We start from the raw sequence: 13,879 nt of genomic DNA on the forward strand, positions 1-13,879 counted from the left end.
ATAAATGTCTTTGGTACGAATTTTCAGTACAGAAACTTTTAGAAATTATCATAATTTCAGGAAATAGTGGGGAGCGATTTGATTTACTTAATATAACCCATAATTGAAGATGATTATTTAAGAAAATGGCTTTGTTAGATCCTGGGTAAAAATAAATCACTGTTTTGAAACATTTTCAGATATACAGATTTTGCAAAGCCTTTGAATGACTTCATTCAGCTCATCACACTATGGATAAAGACAAAAGGTTCATCAAATGCATCCGTGTTTGAGTCATTAAAGAAGGAGGCAATGGATATTGCCAGGGATATGTTAAACATGTAAGCTTTTTTTTTTTTTTTTTTCACAACAATGATTATATGTGCAACTCTAACTCTCCCCTCCCCCTCCCCCTTTCTCCTAAAAAATAAAGTTAAAACATCCTCTACGGTAAAGGAAAAATTATGGAATAGGATTTGGCACATATTCAATAGTTTGTGTTTTTTTTCTTCATACATTTTAAATCTTTTGTAAGCTATTCTCTCTAACTAGAATTCTTGCTACAATGACTTCCATTAGCCATTTGGATTATTAAGTTAGAAGAGAAAGTATTACAAAAACGAATATTACAGCTCGTCATAATTTTCCACCATTTCTTATCCTAAGAGACTCATTTTCCCCGTCTGTATGATTATAATGTGAAGCATTATCGTTGTAAAGGTTTTTTTGGGGAGTTTTTTTTTTTTGGTGGTGGAAGACGGATGTTGAGTTTGGAACATTTTGTGCTTTATATATCATTCCATATTTTTTGTTTTTTTGTTTTTGTTTAATTCTTATTACAGTCACAGCTTCGAGTAGATTAGTATTCATTTTGACTTGTAAGTGAAAAGAAGTAGGGGTAGGGGGGGGGGGGGGGGTTGGGGTGAGGATTGAAGGGTGTTATAGTTGGGAGGGAGATAATATATCAAAATTGAGATATTGAATGAGATTTTTAAAAACCCAATAAAAGTTTACAGTTGTGCCCCATCTTTGTTATTTAGGAGTTATTTAAATGTTATAAATAGAATTTATATGGAACAAGGCTTAATTTTATATATTTTACTGAAGATAATAAATAGATGTAATTCTTAAAGTGACAGAAAATAAGATCTCTCTTTTCTGGACATCTCTAGATTTAAATCACTTTTATGACACTGTCCCAGCATTAAACCATTTAAGATGATCGGTCACAATTAACCAGTTAACCGTCGTTCTCTGGAAAGACATGTATTTAAAAATTTGGCCAGAAAACTCGTTCTTCAAATATCGATTAATTTAAATGACCCTCATCTTGGCAAAAACTCTCAAACAGGGACTTAAAGGTAAATCTCACAAAGTTCCAGGTTTGAGAGTTTTCGCCAAGATCAGGGTCATTTGGAGCGATCGATATTTAAGGATGAGTTTTCTGGCCAAAATTTTTAATACTTTATTTTCCAGAGTTCGGCAGTTAACTGGTTGAAAATATGAAATGTTGCAAGCCAAAACTTCAACAAACATATTTTAATTGCTTATGACTTTAGCAAACCAAACCTGTCACTCTGCTCTTGCTTTGCTGTGTTTCAGATGACCTTGTTCGCTGAATTTCAATTTTTAAATATATCAATTGGGTGAGATTTTTTGCTTAAATGAGTTTGTTCATCTGTTCCGAACATAACAGGTTGTAATAGTAATTTTGTTTACAAGAGTGTTTTAAAAATCAACCATTGTTACTTTTTTTCAAGTTTATTTCTTCATTGTTTTCTCATTGCCGCACCAAAAAGTTTTAGCTTGGATATTTTTAACCCAAGATATTTTGTTTTGATATGTTTAGATTATGCATTAATTATAGATTTCTTGTGAAAGTAAGTTCATTTGTGCATATTTAACTCTCTCCAAATTAAGAATTTCTCATTAAATAAATTCAATTAATCGGTTTGTAAATTTTCTAATCAAATCCTCAAGAAAAACTGTTTTCAAACTTCTTGTGATTTAATCTTATTTATTTTTATTTTTATAAGAGGCTTTCAATTCACTGTAAGAAAAATTATATATCAAATTTCCAATAATAAGAAATGGTCTTTAAATCTACAACTTGCTTCTTTGTGAATATCTTTAATCTCTATTTTTAAAGTAGGGCAAAATTAGATTTAAAATAATGAATGCAATTGTGTTTTTATATACGTTTTAATTTTTTTTAAAATTACTTTCGTAGGAATTGGGGGGGGGGGGGGGGGGGGATGAGTGGGTAAGTCTCTGAATTTTATTACAGTTATAAAACTGTCACCGCCTACTCTCATCCTAGTCCTAGAATTCGATTTTCTGTTCCTGTTCCCAAAATTTCTTTGAAAAAAACAATTTTGGGTAGAGATGCTTGTATTTCTAATCTACGCAATAAAGTTCCAATGCTTCGTTTGTCTCATTATTTGAGATGGGTACTGCACCCCTTGTGGGGCAGGAAAAATAACGTTTAGAAGGTCTCCATCAAAGTCGATAAATCAATGCACATAGTGGCGGGAGCGCTATCAACAACCCCGAAGAGTGATGTTCAGTCATGACGGGCAGCAATCCAGCTGGAATTAATCTTGCTGCTTAATTTGTCCCTCTAAATGTGTTATCCCTTCCCAGCCCGCACCTTGACCTTATCTTTGGCCCAGGCTCGGATCTCACACTGAAGGAGATAATAAAAGGAAAATTTCTTTCTTTGGGAGAAGATATATATATTTTTTAAAATAATCTCTCTGAGTTTTAAGATTATACTTTATTTTTTTTATATAAATGCGTCTAACTATTAGAGTTTCATTATTAAAATGACCTCCAACTTCTCAAAAGTTCTTTTAATTTCTTTCATTTGCCGATAATTTCAATTTATTGATGTATAAATAAGAGATTTCTAGTGTGACTTGAAAGTGGTTTAATTGCCCTTTTCTCCTCTTCAACAGATCTCTTGTTTTGGAGAGACAGCCAGAGAATACAAATTATGATCGGAATAAAAATCCAATACCAAATATTCTGTGAGCATGTTATTCCATCTTTTCTTTTTTTCTGAATTTATAGAGGGCTGTTCAAGTAAAATCAATTGAACATTATAATACTGTAATGTTGCCTTTTCCATGTGCCAAAATTATTATAAGCTCTGGAGACAATATGTTCCAAGTTTGCATTCAATTATATAAATGGTGATCACATTCTTCAAATAAATGAAAACAGAGATTCAAATTGTGACACACCATGTCAAACTGGTAGTATATCAGGATGGACTGGATTTTTCAAAAAATGAATGTTAAGTCAAAATGATCAGAAAAAATGACATTTTTATTTATATTCATTCTCCTTAATTTAACAAATAAATTTGATCATGAAGAACTGACAGTCGAGAGTTCATATATATATAAAAATTAGAAAATCTGAAAAAGTGTGAAAAAGATCTTTATCCAGTGCCTAATCCCTAATTTCTCTCTATAAATTTAATGAAAGTCAACACTTAAACCATAGCTTTATTGTCTACATTATCTGCAGTTGCCTTGGAGCTCAATGTTTCCAAAGTGAAGACTTCAGCATCGTAGATCGCCAGGTGATCGGAGTCAGCGAGTCTGATCTCTGCAAAGCTGCCAGAGAAGACAAACCGCTTGAGACTGTGAAAGGGTTTAAAGGCTTTGCTGTGACTGCAGAAGCAACAAAACAAGTAATACAACATTGATAACGAGCATCCAATGATAATTATTAATACCAATGACAACAACAGTAATGAACTAACATTATTCACAACGGCAGCATCCACTTCTGTTTCATCATTAAAGCAATCGTTTCATCTTGTAAATTCTATTCTATTATTATTGTTAGTATTATTGTGATTATTATTATTATTATTATTATTGTTGTTGTTGTTACTGTTACTATTGCTGTTGCTGCTGCTGCTGCTGCTGCTGCTGCTACTACTACTATTGATTAAAACAACATTTTGAAGAATGCAATATATAAAGACTTACTTACTCTGCTCTTTTTTTGTCTTTCTTTTTTGTCTTCTTTTTTTTTTTTTTTAACTGTATACTTAAAATTTTATTTGTGAATTTCAGACCAAAAATTCAAAATCAGGGTCATCAAATCAGAGACAAGGAGCTGTCGTAATAAACTTTGGAACATGGTCAATTCCAAAGGACCAGCTTTCAGCTGCTGAGAAAGGGAGTGCGCACAAAGAATGGTTACGCCTTAAATTCACTCTTCAAGTCAAATATCACAATGTCACCCAACATCTGTGGGTAAGTTGATCTGGTAAATTTTAAGTTTAACACTCTATTGGCTGCAGGTATATTAGTATTGTTGAGAAAGGCCAATAGCATACATCAGAACCAAATTAGAAAATGTAAGTGTGTTTGCAAATGCAAATAAAAGAGGAAATATCTGATGGTTTACAGTAACATTACAGTAACATTTTGCAAGCCGTTGGTCCAAAATAGTTACAAGGCAACCAATAGTAATTTCTAAAATTGTCACACGAGCACAGTTTGTCTCTAACCAAATCCAATTTTTAACAATGCATTTAATGATACTGTTTAAAACCAATTGTTTTTAACTTGCATGGTCTGCAATTGTACTGTCAATATGTGAAAATGGAAGACATGTTTGAAATTTAGAAATTGCAATCAAAACAAAACAAAAAAAAAGAAAGAAACAAAGGAATTAATCTGAAGTTTTTATGAGTTTCACGAATTGACGTGTCTGTTTGTATGCCAGATTTTACTGTGTATTTTCATGATTAAAACCACAAAACAATGGTTGTCAAAACACAAACAAGAATGTGTTATCTGCAAATAATCATCTAAACCTTGTTCTTTGAATTCAAATTATCTTTTGATAACATTTTTGTTGACATATCTATCCCTTTATTTTTAATTTTTCAGCTTTTGTCCCTTCCTTTCAACATTCGGAAAGGATCTATCCAGATGTACACATTTACTGGGGCCTTTTTGTGGTATTATTTTAATATAGCTGATCCAGTAAGTACTTTATTTTTTTATTTTTATGATACATTTCTGCTAATGATATAGCGCGAAGGGTGCTAAAAGTCACCTAAAATCACTAAGGGAGTTTAAAAAGCTCTGATCACAAATGGGTTGTTTTTTTAGTACTTACCTCCGGTTCCATCTCATAGATAGAGGTCGACTTGAAATGGAATGTCACTCCTCTCTGCTGCACGCTTTTCAGCTACATTCTTGATTTCTTTTAAAAAGATTTCCTTCCCCCTTCACAGTATTTCCTTGTGCACCACTTGTGCGTTTAATTATAAGTGACCCTTTATGGAAATGGTTGCTCCAATATATATGTAATTATGTATATATATATATATTATATATATATATATATATATATATATATATATATATATATATATAGTAGTATAACTGTGATCTACTGAATGCGTAACACTCGATTGATTGTTTCGCATTCTGTGGATCCATGAAATCGACAGAATGCACCTAACACACACACGCACACACACACACACACACATATATATATATATAAAGTTTACTCCTTGGAAAAGGCTCTTTATATATGTTCTCTAACTGTATTCAGGTGTAAAATGAGTACCTGGCCGTTAGCAGCATTGTTTCCATCAAAAAAAATAATTGATGTCTTGTCCTACATATTCAGTGTTGTTGCTTTTTATGGGAAAATGTAAGCCAGCCTCCTGGTGCTTAAATGACCTGCAAATATCGTTTAACCACTAAAAACAAAACAAAACATGAAGTCAGGCTTTTTCTGTCTCCAATACAAACAGTTCAAGGAGTTTACTGTCCCAGGGTATCTGCCTGCTTCAAAAGTTCTGGACATGGTGATCACTCGCCTGGAAGTAATTGGACGACCATTGACATCAGTTGCAAAGAAATTCTTTGAGGAAAGACTTGAGGGTAAGTGTATTCCATTTGGGGAAGAGAAGGGATTGAGCAAACCACGATTTTTTGGGGGTTTTTTTTGTTGAGTATGCTTATAAGTTTTGATATCTTGACTATACTAAAGATAAATGAACCTGCTCATTGTTCAGCTATAAAGAGTATTTAAATTTTAAATGATATGGTCTTCAGTGTGACATTCTCCTTCCGACTGATAGGTCCAGGGTTCAAGGTATGCTTGGATTAGAGAGGTGTATAGTTGAGTCCTTTGAAAAGGCTCCTTACGCACGTTCTCTCACCAGATGCTTTCTATGTATTCATGATCTCAGATCCAAAATTTTATAACTCTTAAGATCGTTCACTCAATTATACTCATTTGACTATTGACAACAAAGTAAATGGTGCGTGAGGTGTTGACTTCAAGCTAAACCTGAAGGCAAGCTCGCAGACTTTACATAGGCTACACTTAACAGGGGTTAATATGAGTTGGAAGAAAATAAATTGTGAGCACCAATTCGTTTCATTTTTCCCACTGTTCTGAAAATCTTGATCAAAACGTGAAATGATATGTATTACCTTATTTTCTTTCTTTTTTAATTAAAGTTTTATCCAAAACATTTAATAATCAAGTTGTTTGTTTTGATTTTGTATAAAACTCTCAGGGTTAGCCGTCAATGGGAATGTGAGATTGGAGACTGTCACCAAAAGTCCACCGTCTACCAAAACGGACGAGGAGGTAATCATTTGGATTTTTTTTTAAATAAAATTTTACACTAATTTAATATTTTTTAAAATAAAATTTTATACTAATTTCTTATTTTTTTAAATAAAATTTTATACTAATTTATTATTTTTTAAAATAAAATTTTATACTAATTTATTACTTTTTTAAATAAAATTTTATACTAATTTATTATTTTTTTAAATAAAATTTTATACTAATTTATTATTTTTTAAAATAAAATTTTATACTAATTTATTATTTTTTAAAATAAAATTTTATACTAATTTATTTTTTTTAAAATAAAATTTTATACTAATTTATTATTTTTTTAAATAAAATTTTATACTAATTTATTTATTTTAAAAATTATTATTGTTATTATACAAGTTCGGACAAAAGGCCAGAGGTTTGGCCTATCTCAATTTATCAAATTAATATATAAAGTGTTGCTATTGGTTCTTGGTTGTATATTTTTACATTTTTGTGCATTTGCATATGTATATGTATACATTGTCGCCATTGATTCTCAATTTTGTGTTTATACATTTTTATGCATGCCACGTCTGTTAACGAATTTCCATTTTTTTAAATGAATAAAGTATATATTATTATTATTATTATTATTATTTTATTATTATTATTATTATTATTATTATTATTATTATTATTATTATTATTATTATTATTATTATTATTATTATTATTATTATTATTATTATTATTATTATTATTATTATTATTATTATATTGTTAGTTGTAGTAGTAGTAGTAGTAGTAGTAGTAGTAGTAGTAGTAGTAGTAGTATTAGTCGTAGTTGTAATAGTAATAATAATAGTAGTAGTAGTTTTTGTTCTAGTAGTAATAGTAGTAGTAGTAGTAGTAGTAGTAGTAGTAGTAGTAGTAGTAGTAGTAGTAGTAGTAGTAGAGTTCTTTCTCATTTTATTTCTTTCTTTAAATATAAAAGTCAAATTGACTACCTTCTATCTAATTCTGACCAAATTATGGATGTTTTTTTTACTCAAATCGGAAAGACACTCTAAATACTGGTATATTCCTATTTATAGATTAGATGATGAAATATTTGTTGTATTTTCAGCCTGAAGTCACTCGCACAGTAGATGAAGCTGTGGATTATTTTGGATTTTTTACTTGGTTTTATGCCCTGGTAAAATGTCTGGATACATCTGGCTACTTGAATAAGCTCTGGTTGGAAGGGTAAGGGGTCATTTTAATGAGTGTAGATTGCCTTCCGGAGTACTGGTCATCATCATCATCATCATCATCATCAATATTGTAATGTCTGAAAAAATGTTTAACGTAATTTTTGTTTCTCACGTTGGAGCTGAGAGATGCCGGTCTTTGCATTTCCCAATCCCATAAGTAATTAAATCCACTCTAGGTATTATAATACTAATAATAATAACAATAATAATAATAATAATAATTATTATTATTATTATTATTATTATTATTATTATTATTATTATTATTATTATTATTATTATTATTATTATTATTATTACTATATACTTGCCAATAATATCAACTACCCTAGAAGCATGGAATCTGAAAGTGAATCAATCCAAAACAGAATATACAAAAATCAACAGAAATTTAAATGAATGGAAAAGTGTAAGTAAACTAGGCAATTTGATCAACGAAAATGAAGAATCAGAAAATGAAAGCAGCTGGCCACCAATGCATTCAACCAACTCCAAAATTTATGGAATAGAAATAACATAATCAGTGAGAATAAACGAATACAGATTTACGAGGCACTGATTATTCCGATATTGACATATAATTGTGGCACCTGGGGCCTCACAAAAAAGAACTTAGAAAGTCTCAATTCATACCACCTCAAACAATTACGTCACGTAATCGGAATCTATTGGCCAGAGACAATTACAAATACTGATCTCTATGAAAGATCCAAGTTCCAACGCCTGAGTACAATAATAAAAGAATAGTGATGGAGGCTATTTGGTCACATCTTACGTCGAGAAGATAACATCCCAGCCCAAACTGAAATGACAGAATATTTCCTTCATGGCAACAAATATGTAGGGAGACCACCAACATCAATAGTAAGTTACTACCCTGAACCAGGACCTCTCTACATATCAGAAATTTCTGGATTCAGATGAGGCCGAATTAATCCCTGAAGAACTAAGAAATACTGCAGTGCCCTCCGTACTAAAGTCACAATAAGATCTTGACAGCCTCAAAACTCTGGCCTAGGACCGTGACCAATGGAAACAATTAACAACATGGATGGAGAGAGCAGCTATAGATACTTATCGACCATGACTGAATCACACAATTCTCATCAAGCGTCATTCGGACTGTGAAGCTTACTATATTATTATTTATTATTATTATTATTATTATTATTTTATTATTATTATTATTATTATTATTATTATTATTTATTATTATTATTATTATTATTATTATTATTATTATTATTTATTATTATTATTATTATTATTATTATTATTATTATTATTATTATTATTATTATTATTATTATTATTATTATTATTATTATTATTATTGATATCATCATCCTCCCATAGTGGGCAGGGAGGTACATTCTGTGTCTTCTATCCTCCCATACCCGTTTTCCAATTGTTTCCGGTCGTTGTCTTGGAATGAGATTATTTAGTTTTGTCCTGATCCTTGCCGGAGTTCCTTGGCCGGGAGGGAAACAGTCGAATGTATAGTTATAGTTTTGGGAGATGATATTTTGTTCCTTGTAAATCATCTCTCTGTTATGCATTGTATTATGTTTAGTTTACATATTATATTATATGATTGGTAAACATTTGAGTGTATTCCTCTTAGTTGGGACCTGTACTTGTCTGGATGAGACTTTTAGGTGATCTCAAACTAAGTACTTTGATGGTGTGCTCTTGGAATCTACATCTGTTCCCTATTTGAACCAAATCCCCTTTGTCTTGCCTTTTCTTTTGTGCTTTAATTGTAATTCTAGAACTTTTTACTATCCCATTTTCTTCCTTTTTACTGGCGCTGATATGACCTAAATGTGTTGCAAGCGCCGTCAAACCCTTAAAAACAAACAAAACATATCATCATCATCACACTAAAACACCAATCTTCAGACTCAAACATCTTCAAATATTCGTTTTAACTCCACACTATCAAAGACTGTAACGCTCTTTCCGAATCATGTGTGAGCACAACAGATTTAGACACCTTCAATCGAAGATAATCAAAATTCTTTCGCTTAAACACCAACAATGGCTGTCACATGCAACAACTCTCTCCGTCCTCAAACACAAATATTCAGAATTGTGTTGACTTCGAGTAACATTCAGATTCAGATTATCATCATCATTAAATCACTGAACCCTAACATCGACTATTTCGGCATTTTTCCCTGGCTACTTTTAACCCAATATTATTTACACTTTTCTGAGACACATTATAGTCGTATTATTAAAGCTACTGTTTTTCTTTTTAAATGTTAATGGTAGTTAGATCAAATGATGTACATGCCAATTTTCCTTTAGACTGTGTAAATGATTGTAATACATATATATATTTTTTTTTTTTCAATTTGGCTGGGTGGGGATCCTGACCTCCCATAGTGGGCAGGGAGGTACATGCTATGTCTTCTATCCCCCATACCCATTTTCCAATTGTTTCCTGTCTTTGTCGTGGAATGAGATTACTTGGTTTTGTCCTGATCCTTGCCGGAGCTCCTTGGCTGGGAGGGAAACAGTCGAATGTATAGTTATAGTTTTGGGAGATATTTTTTTTTCTTGTAAATCATCTCTCTGTTATGCATTGTATTATGTTTAGTTTACAAGTTATATTATATGATTTGTAAACATTTGAGTGTATTCCTCTTAGTTGGGACATGTGCTTGTGTCTGGATGAGACTTTTAGGTGATCTCAAACTAAGTACATTGGTGGTATGCTCTTGGAATCTACATCTGATCCCTATTTGTTCCCAGTTCCCCTATGTCTTACTTTTTCTTGGGTGGTTTAATTAAAATTCTAGAACTTTTTACTATCCCATTTTCTTCCTTTTTACTGGCGCTGATATAACCTAAATGTGTTGCAAGCGCTGTAAAACCCTTAAAAACAAAAACAAACATTTTCAATTTGGAAAAATACCCAATAAATTTCGAGAGATATGTAGAGGGCTACAGTTGAAGGAGTTAAGTATGATTAATTAACTTCCAGCTGTGGGTATTCAGCGCTTCAATATCAATCCCATTACCAAACTTCCTATGGCTATAAGTGTTAAGTGATTTTGTGAGGACCATATGTTTCAGATTATGCTAAAACACTGTCAATTTTAGTCTAAATGATAACAGATTGGATCCACAGAAGCATTATTTGATCATTATTGTTGCACTTTTTTGTGCTGAAATATTTTTGATGATATCAATAATAATAATATAACAATAATAGTAATAATAATTTTTTAATAATAATAATAATAATAATAATAATAATAATAATAATAATAATAATAATAGTAATAATAATAATAATAATAATAATAATAATAATAATAAAAACCAAGCAGAATGATTACTTTTCTTGACCTGAATTTCTTTGATTCAAAAAGCTAAGGCTATTAATTTTATAACAAGTCAAAGACTTCGCATGATGGCTTAAATTAACCAAGGGAACTTGACCATAGCATTAAAATCCAATTCCAGGTACATCTACGACATCTGCGATCTTTCACACGTCGAGAACATCATCAAGAATTCCATGTTTGGTTATCAGAATGTCATTATTCGCCCTTCAGTTTCGGATATCTACAAATACCAAGGAAAGGAAATTCATGTGCGCCTAGCTTTCTCATTCAAGGTCACTGACAGCCCTGGTATGTTATAACAATTATAAGGAAAAGTCCATGTACGATAATAATAGATATCTAGACATGTAGAAATTAAATTGCATGTTTTTGGTGTAAGAGAGAGAGAGAGAGAGAGAGAGAGAGAGAGAGAGAGAGAGAGAGAGAGAGAGAGAGTGTGTTTATCACCCACGGAATAAACCATCATCCATCCTTCTTCAAAGGATTAAGCTTTTTTAGATCACTTAAAACAACCATCATCGTCATCATCAGGATTACATGTATCATTTTTTATATGATTGTCTTAATTGTTCCTGACCTCCCATAGTGGGCAGGGAGGTACTTGTTGTGTCTTCTATCCCCCTGTATGTGTTTTCCAATTGTTTTCTGTCTTTGTATTGGAATGAGATTACTTAGTTTTATCTTTACCCTGGCCGGAGTCCTTAGCTGGGAGGAAAACAGTCAAATGTATAGTTATAGTTTTGGGAGATGATATTTTTCCTCGTTCTAAATATCTCTCTGTTATGTACTGTTTTTTTTTTTTTTAACATATGAATTGTAAACATTTGAGTGTATTCCTCTTAGTGGGATCTTGTGCTAGTGTCTGATAATGTGCACTTGAAATCTACATCTGTTCCCCCTTGTCTTCCTTTTTTCTCAAATCCTTTTAATTGTACATCTAGAATATTTTTACTTTCTAATTTTCTTCCCTATTACTGGTGCTGATATGACCTAAATGTGTTGCAAGCATCGTAAAACCCTTTAAAACAAACAAACTTCATTGTGACCTGATAAGGATTTTTTCCATCATTTTTTTTCGGCTACAGAGAGAGCTCTCAGCATCCCTGCTCAAATGGAGGACATAACAGATTGTGGCCTTGAGGCTGTTCTGCAAAAATTACCCCTTCTATTCATCTATATGAATGACGGATTTTTGAAAAGTATTGGAGTTGAGAAAGGTGATTGTTTTTATCAGTTTTTAATCAGGTTTTCTTCTTTTTCTTCTCTTATATTCACACATGCATTTTCACCAGAGAAAAGAAGTTAATAATGAATATATAATATACACACTCTATTATGTTTAGGAATCTCACACCATCATTGAAATTGTGTTAGGCAAAACGGACAACAATTACTTAGCAAAGAAATTTTAAATTATGAATAAAAGTCACCAAGTTTTATTCAAATTCAAACTAAACGAAGACCATCTTAAAACTATTTGCTAGATTTGGTGATGGTTGCAACAATGGACTAGGACTCATTGCGTGACAAAAATCGGATTTCTCATACATGAACTCTGAAGAAATAAAAGAAAAAAAATACACTTTGTTGAATTAAATTGATATGACTATTGAAACTTTTGCTTTGATTTCAGTGATTTTTTGTTTCTAAACATTTTTTTCTTATGGTTATGATATTGTGTAATCCATGATTTTAAAGCACTTTTTAATAAGTAAGTGTATCAGATATTCACCCATCCTTCCTATAGTGACATCTTTTTTTCTTTTTTTTTTTTTTTTTGCAATCGAGCAGTAAACTAGTTCAACAAATATCAAAAGTCGATCAAAGGCTAAAACCACTTTAAAGACTACAGGATCTCCACACAAATGGTTACACTCGTATTAATAATAAATGGCATTTATATAGCGCTTTACCCCGTTGTCACAGGCTCTAAGCGCTTTTGATACAAACTAAGCATTATAATTTAAACCTAGCACTGACAGAACAAATTTATAATGGAGAGTTGATTTACAAGGAAAACAATATCATCTCTCACTGAAACACAAATCCATCAAACTGTTTCCTTCCTAGAAAAAAAACAAACTCGAGCAAGGCTTAGGCGAACCCAAATAGCCCTGTTACAGAGCAAGGACACAAAGATTTCATTGGCCAAAGGCTGAAGGGTCCCAATGTTTCAATACCCTAACGGGAATTCCACACACCACTATAACAACATATCTTTGTTAATACAGTTTGTCTAACATTATGAAATGTTTACAATTTAATTCCAGATACAAATGGTATGAAACAATATCATGATACACGCTTCAAACACACCCGCGGACCTGAGCTGTCAGGGTAAGTCATTCACTCCTTTAATGTGGTATGTTCATTTCTGGATAACTAGATACGGATTCAGACTCCTGCTGATAAGCTGATTACTGAAGCATCAGTTTTTTCCCCCCCTTGCTACCCTTTCTCTAAAGCTTAAATTGAGCATTCTTTCTTGTGCTATTTAATGTTTACATGTTAACCAGGCGATACTTCAGTCCTTGATATGTGTATTATTTATGAAGGTGACTTTTATCTCTTTAATTTGTTTTGAGTAAACCCTAAATTTGCAGTGTCAAAAGGATTTTAACCTGAAATTTTGATCATTAGTACTTTTTAAAATTCCATTCTTTTCCCTTTTTGCACGTGGCTTTA

At 31.7% G+C, this 13,879-nt stretch overlaps 1 protein-coding gene across 4 annotated transcripts in view; it reads left to right on the forward strand.

The window, feature by feature from the left end:
• The window catches only part of LOC144977540 (uncharacterized), a 47,189-nt gene that overhangs the window by 16,632 nt on the left and 16,678 nt on the right, over positions 1–13,879 (forward strand). For all 4 annotated transcript variants that reach the window (XM_078922861.1, XM_078922864.1, XM_078922863.1 and 1 more), the window contains 11 exons: positions 180–320; positions 2,937–3,008; positions 3,514–3,679; positions 4,071–4,253; positions 4,896–4,991; positions 5,777–5,906; positions 6,551–6,624; positions 7,709–7,827; positions 11,313–11,482; positions 12,280–12,411; positions 13,465–13,531. In XM_078922861.1, coding sequence (XP_078778987.1) covers positions 180–320; positions 2,937–3,008; positions 3,514–3,679; positions 4,071–4,253; positions 4,896–4,991; positions 5,777–5,906; positions 6,551–6,624; positions 7,709–7,827; positions 11,313–11,482; positions 12,280–12,411; positions 13,465–13,531 — 1,350 coding nt within the window. The remainder of the gene's footprint in view (positions 1–179; positions 321–2,936; positions 3,009–3,513; positions 3,680–4,070; positions 4,254–4,895; positions 4,992–5,776; positions 5,907–6,550; positions 6,625–7,708; positions 7,828–11,312; positions 11,483–12,279; positions 12,412–13,464; positions 13,532–13,879) is intronic.

The sequence above is a fragment of the Berghia stephanieae genome, chromosome 7 (assembly GCF_034508935.2).
Source record: "Berghia stephanieae isolate SIO BIC M18660-M18661 chromosome 7, UCSD_Bste_1.3, whole genome shotgun sequence".
Classification (NCBI taxonomy): Eukaryota; Metazoa; Mollusca; class Gastropoda; order Nudibranchia; family Aeolidiidae; genus Berghia; species Berghia stephanieae.